Source organism: Delphinapterus leucas, chromosome 5 (genome assembly GCF_059928025.1).
Source record: "Delphinapterus leucas isolate spDelLeu-1000000601 "Yukka" chromosome 5, BTC_Dleu_Yukka2, whole genome shotgun sequence".
Classification (NCBI taxonomy): Eukaryota; Metazoa; Chordata; class Mammalia; order Artiodactyla; family Monodontidae; genus Delphinapterus; species Delphinapterus leucas.
The window spans coordinates 99,616,566-99,637,998 of record NC_143133.1 but is presented as its reverse complement, the minus strand read 5'-3'; the positions used below and the strand labels follow the sequence as shown (position 1 = coordinate 99,637,998).

Sequence of the window (21,433 nt, the reverse complement as noted above, 5' to 3'; positions counted from 1 at the left end):
ACCTCAGTTTGGTAAAAATGATTTTATGTTCAGGATAATACCTTACTGTGAGTACTACATTGTTTAAAACAAGGTACAAGAAAAGAACCCTAGAGTAAGAGTTAAGAAACAAAAGACTTTACTCCTTTGCCTCTGATCTCTATATGATGGGGGTCATGTTGCTTCATGTCACTAAGACACAATTTCTTCATCTATAATGATAACCCCCATATTCTTCACTGATTTGCTGCAATGAAAACAATAGCAGGTATGGAAATGCACTGTAATTCTCATGATATCAATATGGGATACTTTTATTGATTTATGAGATCTTTGGCTGAGGCTATATGAACTTGGACCTAACTAGAGGCAAAATATGGCACCACTGTCTAACTTTGGGTAATATGCATTACACCTAAACATTGATTTCGTCATACTTAAGTGAGGATAATCCTACCTCACAGGATTATTGTAAGCATTTCATAACATATATATATATATATATATATATATATATATATATATATATATATATATATATATAAATTCTTAGTCTAATGCTTGGCCCTGGTAAAAATATGCTAAAAAAATAGCAATTTCAAAAAATGAGTAGAGTTTGTAAATTCATTGCTATCTTTATGTAATTCAATTATACTAATGAGAACTTTGTTAAATTATAATGTCTGAGGAATTTAAAATACTAAAGCAGAGCCTTGATCCAAATTCCTAATTAAATTCTTACATTTTAATACAAGGCAAATAGCCTCAAGAACATACTGTTAGGGATGTTTATGTAAACTGATCTAAAACATTTTTTCTCTTATTTATATATTTTATAGATGTAGATGAAGGAAGAACACAGAAGTGATACCTCAGTTCCCATCTCCTTTCATTAATTGATAAGCAATGATCACAGCTAAGAAAGCTTGTTGTACCTACAGGGAATGATGGAGATTTTTCCTTTCTCTAATTGCAACCCAGAGATTTGTGGCTGAGAAAATAATTGTTTAATTTATTTAAAAGACCAGTAAGAAACAGTAAATAAAAGACCAGTAAGAAACCACAAAGAAACATAGAAACTATTCCCAGGGGGCTATACTGTGTATGCTGGTTGGATGTATCAACATTGTCTGGTTTAGCACTACATCCATATTTTATGTGAGTTAGAGTGGAGGGAAGCCCCCAGAGAGTTGATACTGAAGGTGTCTCAGAAATTACTTAAAATTGCATTTACAATTTTCCTTCAAATCTTTCAACTTACTTCTGAGAAAAAGAAAGATGCTTTGGCTATAGAATATAACTTTTAGCAGATGTCCATTACCATTTCCACGTGAAGTAAGTTTGCCTGAGGGACTCAGACACTCTGTTACAGCTTCGTAAAAGTTAAAATTAATATTCAACAAGTGTAATTTGTCTCTTAGCCTCAATTAGCAAATTCATCATCTTGAACCAAAGTAAACAATGAGAAAGAGTGTGAAAGATGCCAACGAAATGAAGGAGACCAGGGAGATTGGGTTGACCTCAGTCTCCATCAGTTTCTAGCAAACCCTCTACTTCTTAGACTACTAAGCACCACAATGCTTTAATTTTCTCCTACTTACCAAGGGCTTGGTTTCATCTTCGTCTTTGAAATAATAGAGTTGATCTCCTTTGAGCACAAACCAACGGGTATGCCAAGTCTTGACAAAGCCTCCCTGCTTCCTCAGCCACCCACACTTCATGGCATTGTTCCGCCCTTGGCCTTGTTGGGGGTTCTCCATGGAGTCATTGCTCTCCTCCATTACCAAGCTGATGGACTTTCCTATTTAGCAAACAGACAACAACAACAAAAATAAGGTGCTCTGATATATTCAATTCCCTCTTAAATTACCCCTGTCCCTTAAAAAAAAAAAAGCTGGAGGTAGAGTGAAAAATGTAAATTAACTCACATACCAAATTTCTAGAAGCAAACCACAAACCTGACAACAATATTCCTGGAGAAAACTTGGACACAGTTCCTTGCGTCTTCCCACTCAGCTGTGAGATAATATACCTTTTTTCCTAAGTAGAATTAAAGAATGGGAAAGTTCTAGAGATAATGGGTTAAGAAGTAATTTGGGGAAGGCAGCTTTGCTCACCACTACACCACCAACGCAAGAGGCAATTTCTGAAGACAAACTAAAACCACCAACAAAAACATAACTCTCATGAAAATGGGCCTCTGTGTCTGGTGTGTACTGATTGGGACCTGTTTGTGCAGGCCTGTGATTATTTGAGCAAACTTAGCCTGACACATGTTACAGTTTAAAGGGACTATTTTAAAAACCTCAGTGGAAGACATTTGTTTTACATATGTAAAAATTTCTCAAGATGTCTCTGCTCCCCTTTCCCCCAAAGTATCCCCTTGAGAGTTTCTTTGGCTGGTTAAGAATTAGTGCAGCTGAAAAAGCTTAAGAAAAAAAAAAAAGAAAAGAAAAAAGTCCCGCCAGTGAGTCTCTTTCAAACTTCAGGAGTGAGTGGTGTGTTCCAGTCAACTGCATGATGAAGAAAATTTCAAGGTTATTGTGAAGGAATATAAGGTCATACACACTGTCCATAGCAAGCAAATTAATTTATCATAGAGGAAATATTAATCTACAGGTGAGAGGCTAAAACACCACAGTAAGAAGGTGGCTTTTGGGAGAGCCAGGGACAAGTGTTTAAGAACAAAAGACATTTTCCTGTCCTGAAGGCTTCCTGCAGGCTCTTGCCAATGTTTATTCCTAAGCACTTTTTCAGAAAGTGAAAACTACACTCTTACCCTTGTATCTTTCATGAGGATATAAGGATACAGATTAATTAATAAAACATAGATTACTCCTGTTCTGGTATATTCATGCACAAAGCTTCTATTTTTTCAGCAAGGTTCCAGAAAACAAGCTTTCTATCTAGTCTTTATTTTCACTACTAATTTTTCAATTAATTTATGTGTACACAATCCTAGTTATAAATTCCATGAAGTTTCGACTGTCAGCCCTTGGCTGTTACGTTTCTTCCTTGAAGGTACAGGGTTAAACCTTGGACTTCTGGTTTCTTTGAATTTAGTCCTGCCTTTCCACTTACAGGGAAGAAGCAGAGCTAAATATTTCTTATTTTGACCATTTCAACCATCCTCTCAGGAGTTTTGCCTCTTCCATTGGCATGCATTCTAATCTAGCTCCATCCTTGCTTTTATCGTCATCTCTTCAACCTACTTTTAATCTTCAAGTAGGTCACTTGACTGCCATCTATCTCATTCAATATCCACTTTTTCCTTTCTTATCCTGAAACATCCTTCTGATGAACAGGCCCTCATCTCTATAAAACATCTTGAAACTTCCTTCTCTCCATAGGGCATTCCTATGGCAATCACCGCTCACTGCAGGAAACAGTCTCCCATCGTGTGTGTGCATGTGTGTGATGAGACTGGATCATGCCTGATGCTTCAAGTTTGTTATGCCCTTAGGGCAGGAACTTTCATCTCTTTTCTTTCACAGTACTTGACCTAGGATAAAGAGCCAAGTAAATCTCACTTTAAATGAATAATAAATGCTGTATCATAATTTAGATAATAAGTATGTTTATCTAGACCACTCTAAATAATATTTTTTGGTTTCCTGGTGTTTAAATTGTTCACATCTACAAAACTTGTTATCTCATCATTACCTATTTATTCTTTAACCAAATATATTAACTTATAAAATTGAATAAGCTCTTAAAACAATCCAACATACATCCACTTGCACACACACAAATCTAGAATTCATTGCACAACAACAAATTTTTTCTTTGCAGCCCTTCTTTTTTTCCCTCTCATATTAATTCTTTCCATTAAATTTGAAAAATCTCCCCTAAAAGGTTTCAAGGTAAATATCAACCTACCATCAATAATATAAAAAATACAAGTGTCCAATTCCACATTTGTCTACTATCAACCCTTAGTAAAAAAATGTGTGCACATTTGAACATGGTTTATGATTCTTCTTGCATGTGTTGTTTATAAGCCTAATGAAACCAATGACAGCATCACTCACTGAACTGCTGGCTATAATGCCCATATTTTCATGACTTCAGAATGCAACAGAAAGTGTTTTAATAGTACTAATTGTAACAATTCATTAAAACAGAAATGAAAAGAGATTGTATGATATCCCTAAGGGAAAATAATACCACAATTTTTGCTGGTTGAGTAAAGTTAAGTTTTACTAAGATAACCATAATTTTTATAGAGGAGTCTTGATATTTCTTCAAAAATCAAATGCTTCAAATTCTACCCTTCATCTTTAAAATAAGGATGTTGGACTGGATGATTTCCAACTATGGTCCCTTCTTGCACCCTGAAATCTACCATCTCTGTAATTCCATAAGCATAAGGACACCAGATATCCTCAACACTTGGTACAATATCTGGCATATGGTGAAGCTCAATCAATGTTTGATGAATTAATAAATTTTGCAATAGGTTTGGTGCTAGATATCTAAAAGTGAACATGATCTCCCTCTGAAACCTGATCTTGCCCAACACCCAATCTTAGTAAAGGCTACCATGATATGACCAGTTGGAAAAAAGAAAAAGTGATCACTTTAGATTTCTGATTCCTCCTCACCCTGAATATCAAATGTACCTGTAAATTCAGAAGATGCCTCCAAAAAATATTTCAAATCTATCCAGTTGATTCCATCTCCATCACCAGTCTATTACCCAAGCCACCATTGTCTTTGACTGGATGATTCTGATGGCCCTCCAACTGGTCTCATTGCTTCCATTTTTAACCACAAACACAATGAAACATGCTCACACATGTTTCATTCTCCACAAAATAGCCAAAGTGAGCTTTAAAAAATTAAATCAGATAATGATTCTCTACTCTTAAATTTTTGATTGGTTTCCATTGTACTTATTTTAAAATCTAGAGTCTGAACCATGGCATACAAGGTTCTGAATCATCTGACACCCATTTACTGATCTAATCTAATCTCATACCATCACCTCCTCATTTCCCCGCACGCCACACACACACACACACACACACACACACACACACACACGCTTAAAATTTCTGATGCAGCAACACCAGGTTACTTTCAGTTCTGCAAACACCCAAGCTCCTTTATGCCTGGAGTTTTATTTATTTATTTATTTATTTATTTATTATTATTATTTTTTTAACATCTTTATTGGGGTATAATTGCTTTACAATGGTGTGTTAGTTTCTGCCCCATAACAAATTGAATCAGTTATACATATACATATGTTCCCATATCTCTTCCCTCTTGCTTCTCCCTCCTTCCCACCCTCCCTATCCCACCCCTCCAATGCCTGGAGTTTTGATGCTTGCTGATCTCTGCCTAGGCTGCTCTGCCTCATGCTCTTTACATGGCCCACCTCTTCTCATCCTTTAAGTCTCAGCCTAAAACCTACCTCCTCCAACCACCATTACGAATCACCTAGTGAATTAGTTCCCCTCTTGTTATTCTCTATCACTGAATTCTGTCCTCTGTCTTCCTGACACTTCTCTAAATTGCTGTTTCTTTAGCTGTTTATTGCTGATCACCCCTGCAGGATCCCACACACTTCAACAGGTCAAGAACTTGCTTCTCCTCACTGCAGTATATCCAGTGCTTACTTTGTACTCAGCAAGCAATTGTTGAATCAAGGAATGAAACTATGTAACAATCACAATAGAATTCCTACAAAGAATATTTTGGAAAGTTGTGAATTTCCATTTAATGCCTTAAAGAAGATGGTCTACCTTAAGAACTTGATTTTTTTTCCTCCTTTGACACAGAACACTTCAATTAACATGAAAATTGTTCTTAAACACAATGTTAAAATCACAAAATTTAAGTGAACCTGAAATTGCCCTTTCTGAAGAAATTCAAAACTGCACCTCTTAGCTTTGGCAGGAAATACATGTAATCAATTCTGGTTTTGCTTGAAGGAAAGTATGGTTCGCTCACTCAGATTCTCAGAGAATGTTTTAACTGAATCTCCACTGGGAAAGTACTTTCCTGTGGTCAGGCCGTGGCAGCTGGGTTGTATATGAGATGCCAGTAGGACCATCGACCTCAGTGCTTAGCAAAGCAACAAAACAGTAACATAAATAAATGGTTACTCTAAACTAAAACAAAAGCAGGATTAAGTTAACTTGTGTATTCACAGCCTTAATGATAGCTACTGTACTATGCCGGAGCTCAAAAAGGTCCCGTCATTTGATGGGCTAACAGATTTAAATTATTTTCCAGGGATGGAAACTGGTTTGTACCTCTACTCGTACAGTACTTTTTTGCAACCAGATGAGCTAGGAACGCATGCTGCGAGTATTACATGGTGCGATCAGAAATGAAATTCATGCTCTTAACAGAATTTTCTAGAAGTCCAACAGCCACACGCATAGGTATTATTTGTAACTTTGTTCCAACAAAGAACCTATAAATAGGCACATAAACAAAGATGTATCTAAATAGAATGCCATATGCTATAGAGTTGCAATGTGTTCGAATTTACCTACAAGACGACAATGTTCAGCAAACACAAGAGAACGGCAAAGGAGGAGGAAGCTAGAGGGAAAGAGGAGGAGAGAGAACAGCTTAAACCGCGTTCCACCACAATGCCTCCTTAACACTCAATGAACATGTGCTCCCACATATGTGGGACCAGCAGGAGGTGCATTTTTACGGCCAGCATCAGCTCCCTCAGCTCTGGTGGGGAGAGTATCGCACCGCACACACATGATCCCAGAGCTTCAGAGTACACATGATTTCATACCACATGGCTGCTCAACACAAATAAACTACTCCAGTTGTTTAAAGAACAGTGATCTGTTCTGTTGCTAGGAGAGAAAACAAATATAAAATTGGCAGTTGGTAAAATACTGCAATTTGTGAGCAATTTGTGTAACTTTCAAGGGTCATTTTTTTCACATCCAATTGTCACCTTTTGTGTTGACGGTGGAACCTAACTCCTTTGTAAAATGAATGTGATTGCACTGTACATGATGTATAACTACAGAGGGCCAATATTTATCTGAATTCTAACCCTTTTCTTATTAAAAAAAAAAACTGTTCTGTACTGTTGCTAACATGCTGGTTTGACAAGCAGTAGTACATTTTATTGAGCTGTATGCCTAAATGCTAGCATATAGCCTTTCTATAGGTAATGGTTCACACCACAAAAACACACACAGGGAATTAGTATGTGTGCACATGTGTATGTATTCATTCGTATGTGTGAGTGCAAGTGTGTATACACATATATGCATACATGTGTATATGAACATGCATGTGTGTGTGTATGTGGGTATATACACTTTGTGTGTGTCTTCTCCCTAAGAAGAAAACCCTTAAAGGCAACATATTTGTTAAGATTCTTTTCTCATTTTTTAAAATACTAAGTTCCACGCCACTGGAAGACATGTAAGGATATTCCTGCTGATCTGACATTCTTTGATGAAGCAAAGAACATAAAAGAGCTTTCCATACGAGGTTCACTGAACAAACTGGTTGTGGTATACTACTGTCAACCTATGAAGTTATATTTTTATTTTTATTATTTACCAGAACATTTCTTTAATAACTGCAATTATTTACCTGATTAGAACTTAAAACTCTTTTAAAATTCTAAATATTTAAATAATTTCTGGCCTGATTTCTCTCTCTCTTTCTTTCCCCAAGCAGGCACTAAGGAAAGGCCATATGAACACACAGCGAGAAGGTGACCATCTGCAAGCCAGGAAGAAAGCTTTACCAGAACGTGGCCATGCTAGTACCTTGATCTCAGAGTTCCAGCCTCCAGAACTCTGAGAAAATAAATTTCTGTTGTTTCAGCCATCCAGTCTACGATATTTTTTTATGGCAGCCAGAGCAAACTAAGACAATGTACATTTACAAAATGTGTGCACGAAAATATTTAAAGAATTACATCTTAGTAGCCTAAGTAACCTCTAACTAAAGAAAACTGATGAGTGAAAAACAGTGCACTTTCTGTACCTCACTCTCTACCACACCACCTCTCCACTGGAAGAATGAATCAAACTGTGATACCTACAAGGGAATCAGCACTCTAGATCCCATATTGCAGTGGATATAGTGGAGATTGTTTTAGCTCCAAGATAAATTCCAGGAGGCCAAATCTGTTTTCAGGAAGCAATCGAATTTTTAAAAATACTTTGAAAGGGTTTTCCACACTTGGTTGTTCTCACTGTGTGATTAACTTCTATTCATCCTTCAGCTCCTCTACGAAGGTTTCCCTAGAGCCACTGCCATCCCCAGTCTGGATGTTCCCTTTCCACAAGTTCCCATGTCACTCTGAACATAGCCTTTGTCACATGTGGCCATATGCTTATTACTGTTCAGTCTTCTACACCAAAACTCTTGGAGGATATGGGCTCCCTGAACCCCCACACCAGCATATACTAAATACTCAAAAGTTTGTTAAATAAATAGAAGGGAATGAGGAATGAATGAATAAGCAAATGCATCAGTCAGTCTTTGGGGCCTAAGAGAATGGACCTCAGAGGCCTCAAGGTTCCCCAGAGTGCAGTGCAAAAATCCTAAACCATTTGATGTTATAGACACAAATGAAAGGACTTCAGTCCAAATTCTCCTGTCTAAATACAACCTTTTAAGATTTTAGTGGCTTAAAGCTAAACCAAACTTCAGAAACTGTTGAGCAAAGAGAAATCCCATTTGTCTCACTGGGATTATAACTCGAATTAAAAATAAAGAAACATTTCTTCTTAAAACTGAAGAGTTTAAGTGTGAAGAAAACAGGAGAACTGAATAATGTACAACAGTCATGAATGCAAAGTTTAAAATAGTCACCAGAAGAGCATACCTGGGGGAAATTTAATGGTAATAATTTTGTAAATGTGCAGTTATTTTCCTGAAGAAACACTAAATATCCTGTTCCTTGATTCATTTGAAATTTTGTCGAAAACAACAGAGAATACACAATAATAGAAAATTATGTACCTGTCGGAATGGATCAGGAATGTCAATCTACATTTTATATTTTAAGCTTCAATATTTCCATATTCACTTGGTAAGAAATCAAAATGACTTAATGGGATGAACCATTTGAGAAAAAGTTTAAATATTTACTTTGTTTTTGTTGTATGTTTAATGCCTTAGACTTTGTAGAGAGAACCTGCTCCTTCTTAAGGAGGTTTTAATTCAACAGGGAGAAAAGTATTTTAATATATATTTAGATGTGTTCTCCCACCACCACATCAGTATCTGAGGGATCAGTAAAAAAAAAGAAATCCACTGGAATTCCCAAGGCTGATAATCTTAGTAGAAATAAAAATCAAATCAAAACAAATGTTTTACCATTGATGGAATTGAGAGAAATGACAGATATGTGGCAAGTGTGCAGCTACTCTTAAGCTCATGACAGCCATTACTAATTAATCACAGTTCTCCTTCCTGAGGGACCTAAATGCACCTCCAGATGGCTTCTCAATACAGCACTCCAGACAGTCACAACAAATCAATCATATATGAAAAGGAGAGAGAGACTCTTCGTTACTTTGATCCTGTAAATAAAACAAGAACTGAAAATAACCCCCCTAACAGAAAATAGAAACTCAGGTGCTCCCCGAGAGAGACTGCCATTTGAAATGAGAAAAGAAAAGAAAATCAACTTATTTTTTCTTTTTAAATTGAGGTATAATTGACATAACATTATATTAGTTTCAGGTATACAAAATAATTAATCAATATTTGTATATATTGCAATATAATCACCACAGGAAGTCAACTTAATATCAATCACCATATATAATTACAAATTTATTTTCTTGGGATGAGAACTATCAAGATCCACTCTCCTGGCTACTATCAAATATGCAATACAGTATTATTAACTATAGTCACCATGCTGTACATCACATATAAATACAAAACGCTTCTCGAATTTGCAGGGGCCATGCTTATCTTCTCTGTAGTATTCCAATTTTAGTAAACATGCTGCCAAAGCAAGCAGGAAAGTCAACTTCTTTTAATGGAAAAAACTAATAGTTTGCTGAGAGCTCTAAGATGGCAACTATCATTGCATCATATGGCCACAAAGAACAAAGCAAATGGATCTGAAGCAGCGAAAAGGAAATAGGAGTTGAATGTCCCTTGTTCTATATTAATTAACCCCATCTATGACTAGACCCTTAAAAATAGGATCAGAAAGCAGATTTTATAAACATCTCAATTTTTAAGCTTTTGTGTGTCTTTCCCCTCCCTCCTAGTTCATTTTTCATTGGTAAAACTTTATTTTGAAAAGCTGTCTCAAGGAAAAAAGAAAAGAGACTTTCCACCTAAATCTGAAAATTAATGGGATTATAGTACCTAGAGGATGGGGGAGCAATGGCAGCCATGAAGGGGAGCTTTTGTACACAGTGGGCAGAGTGAAGAGAGCAAAACTGAAGCAAGTGGAATGCTGAGGAAGACAGTCAGGCTAAGGTGGGAAGAACCTTCCCAGGTGGGTCCTCCTCTCATAATAGGAAAATAACCTCTGGGCCTGTCATTTAAAGAGGTCCTCCATCTCTATCCCCTGATGGTCACATTTTTATACTTAGACAAAAGCCTGTATAAAATACTACTTTTGATGTCAGATTTCATTAGTGAATCCAACCCAGGAAAGTCAGTTATGCTGTCGATCACATTATCATTTCAAGGCTCTCTGTGGAGCCAGCTTTTTACTCAACCACACTTCAAAGAAAATATTATACAAGTAGGTAACTTTGGCTGAGACAGTCATTTGTCTACAATGAACTCTCAAGTTTTCTCCTTCAAATGCAAGCCCTGAGGTGCTTAATGATTTCCAATAAGAACCACTTCTTTTATTGTCAATTAATCCTGTGGGTTGAACATCATCAGCCTTGCTTTAAAGCTCTGGAAAATTATGGACACTCTAAGTATATAAATTTTGTCCTAATCACTGAACCACAGTTACTCTCCCAATGATTTATTATATTGAGGTATTGACAATCCAATTTTTTCATTATAATTTGAGGAAAGTGGGGACAGATCAAAATGAAAAAATCTGACTTCTCTTCTACTTCATTCAGCATCATTCACATTATGATGGACTTTGATGTGTTAAACTTTAATCATTTAGGAGGTACATCATTCTCATATAATTTGCATACATTTTAGTTCTTCAAAGTATCTAATTAATTCACACTTCAGTTTTAGATGAGCAGAATAGAAATCTAGCTTTACTGCACCTGAATATATTTAATTAAGAACTCCGTGAAAGATAAATAAATCCCATATACAAAAAGCCATTTTTAATTTAATTTTTTATTTTATACATTGTAAAAAGCCATTTTTAAAAAATAGGAATTTTGGTGGGACATATAATATTTGGAATGTCCAGAAGCCTATCCTTGGGAACCCTCTCTCCCTCATTCCATGTTGTTTCTGATGGTAGCACCATCCCACTGCCATAGGGTGGGCCTGGACTTGATTACACCTAGGTTCTGAGCTCTCAAGCAACAGTGACCAGCCCAGGAAGAGGGCATGTGACTGAAGCAGTGCCAAGTAGAGTCCTTTCTTAGGACTACTATAGTGACGCTGGAAGAATGAGCATCTGTGATGAATGAGGCTGACAGCATTCATCTCCCCTGGCCTGTAGAGGAAAGTGGTCTGCACAATGAAGTGATGCAGAGATAAGCAGATATGAGAAAAGACTAGAGAGAGCCCCGGAATATCCATCCTAGTTCTAGCTCCTGAAGTCCTGGCCTTTGTGTATCTTCCTTTGATCTTATGAGATATGTCTTACTCTTCCCGGCAAAGTGAGCAAATAAATTCCCATTTGCTTAATCTAGCTTGAGTTGGTTTTAATCACTTGCTACCCCAAAAAGTTTTTCTTAATATCCAGGAAAAACACAATGAAACTATGTGTGGGAAAAATTTCTTTAAAATGATGAAAATCTAGGCTTCCCCTACCTTGCATCATACAGAAAAATTAATTCAATATGTATATTAGACCTAAATTTAAAAGCTAACACTTCCTGAAGAAAACATAGGAGAATAAATTCACAACCGGGGATGAAAAAGTTATTTTTTAGAAAGGATATATAAAGTAATAACCATAAAAATTTATAATTCAGAAATTATTAAAAGTAAAAACTTCTGTTCACCAAAAGACATCGTTTAAAAAAAGGAATAGGCAAGCCAGACCTTGTTTGAAAATATTTCTAAAACATATATCTGCCAAGAGACTTACATCCATAATATATAAAGGATTTCTACAACTCACTAATAAACAGATGAAAAAAAAAACCCAAAACAGTTTAGAAAATGAAAATAAATTAAATAAAGCCTTTACAAAGGAAGATATACAAACGTCCAATAATCTCACAGAAAAGTCCCAACACCATTAGTCATCAGAGAAACGTATATTAAAATCACAGTAAGATAACATTACATAAACATTTGAATAGCTAAAGTTAAAAACAGTTGACAACACCAAGTGTTGATGAGGAAGGATATGGAGCAACCAGAATTTTCAGACATTGCTGGTAAGAGCATAAATGGTACAACCACTTTGATAGAAGGTTTGGCAATTTCTTATGAAATTAAACACATCTTTACCTATGATTTTACCAATTCCAATCAAAGACGTTTAACCAAGAGAAATGGAATCCATATGGTCACAAAAATATTTGAACGAAAATATCCATGGTGGTTTTATTTATATTAGCCTCAAGTAGAAAACACTCAATGCCCATCAACAAGTGAGTAGATAAACAAATTATGGCATAATCATACAGTGAAATACTCCTTAGCAATAACAAGAAACAAACTATACATATACATAACAACATAGATGAATTCCATAGTTATTATAATGAGTAAACGAAACCAGATACAGAATATACACTTCATGATTCCATTCATATGAAGTTCTAGAATAGGCCCAACCAGTCTATGATGATAGAAACCAGAAAAATGGCTGCTATGGAGGGGATGGGAAGGGGCACAGGGAACTTTCTAAGGTGATGGAAATGCCTTATGTCTTTATGGGATATGAGTTATATGGGTACAGACATCTGTCTAAACTCATGAACTGTACATTTGAGATTTATGCACAAATTATGTTGTTCTAATAAATCTTATCCCTAAAATAAACTGAAAATATTGAATTCTAGCTAGTGGGATTGCTTTTTGCTATAGAATGGATTAGCAATTCTGAAATTACCTTCTGAGTATTCCAAGTTGAGTAAATAAATATGTATGTTGAATGCAATGGGAAGCCAGGTTTCTCACTTCCTTGGAAAAGGAAGCTACAAACATGGAAATGGAAAGATGAGAATGTATCCTGTGTTTGAGATAGAATTAGAGATATCATCATGAACTCGTGGTTTTTATTTTTTTAATAAAAATTATATATATTTATGGTGTAGACCATGATGATTTGGTATACATATACATGGTGAAAAGATGACTACAGTCAAGCTATTAACATACCATCTCCTCACAGGGTTATCATTTTTTGTGTGTGATGAGAGCACCTGAAATCTACTCTCTTAGCAAATTTCCAGTATTTGATAAAGTATTATTAACTATATTCATCGTGTTGTAGCTTAGATCTCTAGGTTTATTCATCATGCCTAACTGCAACTTTATACCCTTTAACCAACATCTCATGATTTTTAATAGATAGGTACACAGATACAGAAATAAATATAGACATATATTTACTAATGCTGCTCACTGAGAGAACCCTGAAGTAATGACACACCAGGAGCGAGCAATGAATGAGTACACCTAGCATCCAGATCTTGACTTCTAAACACCATTTACTTGGAAATAGAATCATGGCTACTTGGATAAAAAAAGATTGATTCCAGGGCCTCACCAGGAAAAGCACAAGGTGATGCTAGAATAACATGTGCTGGAAAGTAAGGAAATTCTCAAGAATGATGGAAGAATATTGAAAGGACACAGAGGCTAGTTTGAAGTGGTTTTCACTGGACAAATATGGGACAATTTGAAGATAAGAATAAATAATGATAGTAATAGATCATACCCATAGAATAAAACAAGAATACATGAGTTCTACTGATATAATAAACAAACAAGCAAACAAATAAACAAATGGAAGATGTGAGAAAGCTCTTCCTTTCAGTAGAATGTCAACTAATAAATATGGAAGTGATAATGAAGTTACAAATTACCAATGAATGCAAAACCTAGTGGGTAAATGTTTGGTGGGGAAGACATATTTACATAATCTCAAAGTACCTTTCCACAAATTAATCCTAATTTAGAAAGGGTAAAATAGTAACTTTACTGTGAAGAAACCTGGCAGACCCGATGCAACCAGAGTTTACATCATCAGTGTTGGAACTAATTGACATCATGGGCCTCTTGATGGGATGCTCTGAGAAGGACACATTATCACTTCTGTTGTGGCCCTGCCAAAAATGCATAACCTAAACCTAATCATGAGGAAACATTGCACAGACAAAAATTGAGGTACATTCAACAAAATAACTGTTCTCCATTCTTCAAATATCTCAAGGTCAAAAAAGACAAAATGGTTAAGGAACTGTTCCAAATGAAAGTACACTAAAGAGACATGATAACTCAACAGAATGCTTGACCCCGGCTTGCATTCTGAGCCAAAACATAACAGAGAAAGGGGACATTATTGGGAAAATTAATAAAACTTAAATATAAACTGTGGATTAGATAATATTTTATTAGTGTTAAATTTTCTCATTTTGGTCATTGATAATTATGTTATCAAGGCAGTTATGTGACTTGTTTTTAGGAAATACACATTCAAGTATTTAAAAGAGGTAGATGTCTTCAATTTATTTTCAAACAATTCAGAAAAAATCATAAATAGACATATATATAAACACATATATAAATGAATGATAAATGAAACAGAATGTAAATAATTGGGAATCTGGGTTAAGGGTGTTAGAAGTTCTTAGTACTATTCTTAGAACTTTTCTGTAGATGTGAAAGTATATCAAAACAAAAAGTTATACAACACATACGATTCACTGTATGCTGGCTCAAATGAGAAGCAAAATTTGTTTTTCATTTGGCCACCATGAGTAAGTCTCAAGTATGTTACTGTAATTGAAAAGGTACTACAGTGGGGCAAAAACCCTGTACTCAGAAAACTATAAGATACTGACGAAAGAAATCAAAGATGACACAAACAGATGAAGAGATATACCATGTTCTTGGACTGGAAGAGTCAATATTGTGAAAATGACTATTCTAACCAAAGCATTCTACAGATTCAATGCAATCCCTATCAAATTATCAACAGCATTTTTCACAGGATTAGAATAAAATAATCTTACAATTTGTATGAAAACACAAAAGACCCCGAATAGGCAAAGCAATCTTGAGAAAGAAAAATGGAGCTGGAGGAATCAGGCTCTCAGACTTCAGACTATACTACAAAGCTACAGTAATCAAAATAGTATGGTACTGGCACAAAAACAGAAATATGGAGCAATGGAACAGGATTGAAAGCTCAGAGATAAACCCATGCACCTATGGTCACCTAATCTATGACAAAAGAGGCAAGAATATACAGTGGAGAAAAAACAGTCTCTTCAATAAGTAGTGCTGGGAAAACTGGACAGCCACATGTACAAGAATGAAATTAGAACACTCCCTAACACCATACACAAAAATAAACTCAAAATGGATTAAAAATCTAAATGTAAGGTCAGACATTATAAAACTCTAAGAGTAAAACATAGGCAGAACACTCTTTGATATAAATTGCAGCAGGGTCTTTTTTTGATCCACCTCCTAGAGTAATAAAAATAAAAACAAAAATGAACAAATGAGATCTAGTTAAACTTAAAAGCTTTTGCACAGCAAAGGAAACCATAAACAAAACAAAAAGACAACCCTCAGAATGGGAGAAAATATTTGCAAATGAAGCAACTGACAAAGGATTAATCTCCAGAATATACAAACAGCCCATACAGTTCAATATTAAAAAACAAATAACCCAATCAAAAAATGTGGGGAAGATCTAAATAGACATTTCTCCAAAGAAGACATACAGATAGCCAAAAAGCACATGAAGAGATGCTCAACATCACTAATTATTAGAGAAATGCAAATCAAAACTACAATGGGTATCACCTCACACTGGTCAGAATGGCCATCATAAAAAATCTATAAACAATAAATACTAGCGAGGGTGTGGAGAAAACGGAACCCTCCTACACTGTTGGTGGGAATGTAAATTGGTACAGCCACTGTGGAGAACAGTATGAAGTTTCCTTAAAAACCAAAAATAGAACCATCATGTGACCCAGCAATCCCACTCCTAGGCATATACCCAGACAAAACCATAATTCAAAAAGATACATGTACCCCAATGTTCATTGCAACACTATTATAATAGCCAGGACATGTAAATGTCCATCAAGGGGAATGGATGAAGAAGATATGGCACATATACACAATGGAATATTACTCAGCCATAAAAAAGAACAAAATAATGCCATTTGTAGCAACATGGATGGACCAATAGATTCTCATACTGAGTGAAGTAAGTCAGACACAGAAAGACAAATATCATATGATATCTCTTTACATGTGTAAACTTAAAAAATGGGTACAAATGAACTTATTTACAAAACAGAAGTAGAGTCATGGATGTAGAAAAACAAACTTATGGTTATCAGGGGATGGTGGGGAGGGATAAATTGGGAGATTGGGATTGATATATACACACTACGATATATAAAATAGATAACTAATAAGAGCCTGTCGTATAGCATAGGGAAATCTACTCAATACTCTGTAATGGACTATATGGGAAAAGAATCTTAAAAAAAAAAAGTGGATATATGTATATGTATAACTGATTCACTTTGCTGTATACCTGAAACTAACACAACATTGTAAATCAACTCTACTCCAATAAAAATTAAAAGAAAAGAAAAGGTACAACACTAAAAGTTAGTAAACATGGTTTTGCAATTAAATAGCTACCTGACCTTAAGAAAAGCCTTTGATTCTCTTGGTCTCAATCCTCTGAGCCACAAAATAAAGAGGTTGAATGAACTATTTGATATCTAAGATTTCTGTTAATTCTACAATGTTGTGATTCTTAGAAATGGTCTTTTAACAGCATTGTACCTCTAGCGGTAACATGATTAGTAGGAAAATTTTTCTAGTTCAGTTACAGCTAAGACTTCTAAAGGAAAAAGGACAGTAAATAGAGTAGAAGTCTTGTTCTATTCCCAGCCCTCTTTATTGAATTGCTATGCCATTTTAGCATCTTATCATTTTATTTTTTGAAAATCTCATGCCTTAATTTAGAAGACTATAAAAACAACTACCACTGAAAATCTGTATGATATTTTATATAGAAATATGATTTTACTTGTTTAATAAAGAATATTGATATATAGCATTTACTCATTATTCTAAGCAATATATATGTGTACATATGTATTTGTGTATATGTGCTTATGTGTGTATATATACTCATTTAATCCTCAAAACAATTCTATGAAGTAAGTATGATTATTATTTCCACTTTACAGATAGGGAAACTAAGGTACCAAAAGGTACCTACAGTCCTACCGCTAATAAGTGGCTCTTTAAAAACAACCATTCATTCAAACCTAGGCAGTGTGGCTGCAGAGACTGTGTCTTACTCACAATTCTACATTTCCTCTCAAATATTACACAGAAATAAACTCTAGCATAGAATAGCATACACATTTTAATAAGACCATGAGTAAAAGTGATCTGAGTCATAAAACTATTTATGTCATAAAAATAAATATATATTTGTTTTATGTGTATATATACATATACACACACAAAGGAGAAGCAAATTCTGTTCTTCAAATATGTATACGTGTGTATGTGTGTGTGTATATATATATATATATATATATATATATATATATATACATGAGAAGGCTCATTTTCCAGATCTATCACTAATATATTCTTACCTTGATATTTATGCACATATATTTCATTTTGAGTTTTTACTTTTAAAATTCTAATACTGGACAGACCCTTCCACGTGAACTTTTGCCACATTGACTTGTTGCTCTTTCCCCTTCAGCAGCTTGAAAGCAGTCAAGTGAAAAGCTCAGAAACTGCTGGTTGTCCGTTCTTTGCAGAGGGCAGCAAATAAAGCCCCACCGTGCTGTAGCACACCTGACACTCTTAACCCAGGGAAAAAAGAACGAGGCTCGTGTGCATGGTACTTTATGAGAAAATTAGCAGTGAAAAGGACAAGTTCCTTTTTGCCTTAAAAAAAGAAACTATGGAGCACTGTGTCATTTCAGTTGGAAAAGTACAAAGTTGTATAAGTCCTAAAAATTTTATTACAGCTTGACTAACACCTGTTCTCTCACTGCGGGTGCCAATATCTGTAGTCACCTGCTTGGCTCAGTAAGGCCTCCCTAGACGCTGGAAAATTACTCATGCTAATCCCAAATTCACCTCTCATGAGATCTAGGTTGGGTGAAAAGACAAAGCTGAAAGACTTAAGCAAGTATACTTTTAAATGGCAATGGAATTATCTGAGAGAGAGAAAAGCCAGGAGTGACAACAGTAAGAATTAGAACCCATAATGTTTTAACATGTCTAACATATTACCTTGCAAAAAATAATAATAATCACCAGTATTTATACATAAGGCTCCTCATAAATTTCATATAATCTGAATTCCATACATTCCTTATAATCCATATAATTCCTGACAGAACCCTTAAAAAGCAGGACTGATGTCCCTGTTATATGTAGGAACCAAATGGCTAAGGTGACTTGCTCAAGCCATAAACCTAGCAAATATCTGAGCAGGTATTTTTTTAAGAAGATGCTTTTTTAAAAGAAGTTTTTTTTTCCCACCAAACTACACTGCTTCATACTTACAACATCACCTTACACAGACCACACTGTATACTTACTAGCATTCCCCAAAACTGAAGGGACAAACACTGTAATGACAGAACAAAGAGTGAGCACTTAAATATTTATTACATCATAGCTTAATATTGTTATAAAAAATGTATAAGACAAAATTAACAGACTATTGAGGAAATATTCTAACAGTATTTATTTTTCATAGAGCTGCTTTAGAATTCTAAGAATTTAAACATAAAATGGAGATATTACATAAAGGGTCACTTATAAAAATTTAAGTATTAGCACAACTTCAATTACAATCTTAGAGTGAAAAAATAAAACATGTTTTAAGGGTTGCAGAAAAAGTCTTCTTTCCAACATGGTTGTGAAATGTAACACTCGGGTTAATTAAATATGAAGTCTAGTAATGTCTTCTATAACATGAACAGATGGCCAATTTCCAATTAATTAGAAAAATAATCATAATTATCATCAAAACTATAATAAACACAATTCAGTCTTGCTTTGCCATTCAGAATCTTGTAATACTATGAAGGTCAGTTACCAGGATTTTTATCATTAACAGATCGCTAAATAATCCAGATTCAATCATCATTTTTCTGCTGCCCAGCTAAACCAACAGTTAATGATGGTATTCTTCCTGCTCCCAGAGCTAAACTATTCTTTTTTCCTATCTTCCCTCCCCATTCTCTCTATCGTAACTAGCTTTGTTCTACTCTCACCACCACCCCTTTGCCTCACACCTATATGATGATTTCATTCTTTGATGTTTCTAAGGGCCCCTCTCTTAGTGCTACTGCAAGACTGATCATTCTTAAACATGTATTTTATACAGTCCAGAACCTTCAAAAGCTTCCAACTGTATAGCACATTATGTTTAAATTTAGCCTCATTTTCAAAGTGTCATAATCTAACCCAGTTTACCTTTCCAATTTATTGTTCATTACTCCCCCAATAAGCACCTATGAAGCAGTCGTCCAAATCTGTGTCTCAATTTAACACAAACACACAGTGCTTATTCTTACCTCTTCCTTCATGGAACTTACTACAACTAAAATAATCATTCTCCATCATCATAATCATCATAATCATTACCACTATCATCAACAGCGAATGTGCATATTACTTAACACGCACCAGGCAATGTCATTAGTGCATTATACTTTTTATATAATCCTCACAATAACCTTGTGAAATAGATACTATTATAATCATCCTCATTTTACAGAAGGTCTAAAGCAGTCAAGTAACTCATGCAAGATCACGAAGGTAGTAAATTGTAGAGTCAGAATTCAAACCAGCAGTTTGGTTCAAAATTTTACACTCAACCACTGTCAGAAACATACCTCTGTCAGTAACATAATTAGCTATTAATTATTTCACATATGCTACTCTTATCTATTTAATTATAAAACTTATTTATAAGAATTTTATTTCTTCAAGGGGCTTCTTAATATGAGATACACAGTTAGCTCAAAACAAATGTTTCTAAGGGAGACCATTTTATTCAAAGAATAAACGCAAAGATCCAAGAATTATGATTAGTCAAAATGTATAGAACTACATCTTCTGTCACCAACAAAGTTCTCTGAATCAGGACTTGTCTGTGACAAGAGCGCTGAGAGGATGGAAACTGGAGCATGGGCCGGGCAGTAGCTGCTTAGGGAATTTCTACATTGGAGAGGCTGCAGGACAGCTTTCTGCTTGTATAAAAGACCAGAGATTCAGAAAACTTGCTTTGAAGCTATAGTTGCCAAACAAGGATACTTACTGAGATTGTAGGTTGTAAACCAATAAAAAGAGTAACACTTCCTAAATATGCTCTTACTTATTCTCTGCATAAGATTGGGAAAACATAAATAACCCATATTAGTTAAATTATTGTTAATTTATTAAGTATGGGGGAGGGTGGACAGCACCCCACTAACCCCTCAAAACTTTGTAGTGATTGATCATGCTGATGAACTGAAGCATACAACTTTTGGAAATAAAAGAGAAAATTCTTACACACAGATATACATATATAAAATGCATTCACATAAAGAAACTTGAGTAGAACTTTTTTTTTTCTAATAGGTCAACAGGCCAGGCTTCTATACTCTCAAGAAGATTAGACTCATTCTTCAAGGTCCAGCTCAAATGTGAACCCATCTGTGAGGTTTTCTTTTGCATGATTAATCACTGCTTCTTCTGTATTCTAACAGCATTTTATAAATATCTCTATTGGATTACATGGTATAAAAACTACTACTTAGAAAATGTGCAGGTCTTGACTTCTAGACTGCTACCAACTCAAATGTGCATCAACAAATGAACAGATAAACCAATTTGATATAATTGTGCAATTAGTACAACTCAGCAATGAAAAGGAACTAATTATTAATTTGTAAAACAACATGGATAATTCTCAAAAGCATTAAGCTAAAGAAACCAGACACAAAAGAATACATACTGGTGCCAAGAACTGTGAAGGAGATTTTATTCAATGTGTAAGCTTGTAAATTTCATTCATGCAGGCAGAAGACACAAGACTCCTGGATCACAGACAAAGGACTTTGTTACTCAC

The 21,433-nt window shown here is 35.0% G+C and overlaps 1 protein-coding gene and 1 pseudogene across 3 annotated transcripts in view; both read right to left on the bottom strand.

Moving 5' to 3' along the window:
• Window positions 1–21,433, bottom strand: part of ARHGAP24 (Rho GTPase activating protein 24) — a 520,392-nt gene that overhangs the window by 431,479 nt on the left and 67,480 nt on the right. For 2 of the 3 annotated variants that reach the window (XM_089912228.1, XM_022561678.2), the window contains exon 2: window positions 1,581–1,780. In XM_089912228.1, the coding sequence (XP_089768354.1) occupies window positions 1,581–1,760 (180 nt within the window). In that variant the 5' untranslated portion in view covers window positions 1,761–1,780. Of the gene's footprint in view, window positions 1–1,580; window positions 1,781–1,937; window positions 2,193–21,433 lie in introns of those variants that run through there. The other variant, XM_089912229.1, reaches the window with a different exon arrangement.
• Window positions 9,870–9,957, bottom strand: LOC115802094 (U6 spliceosomal RNA; annotated as a pseudogene).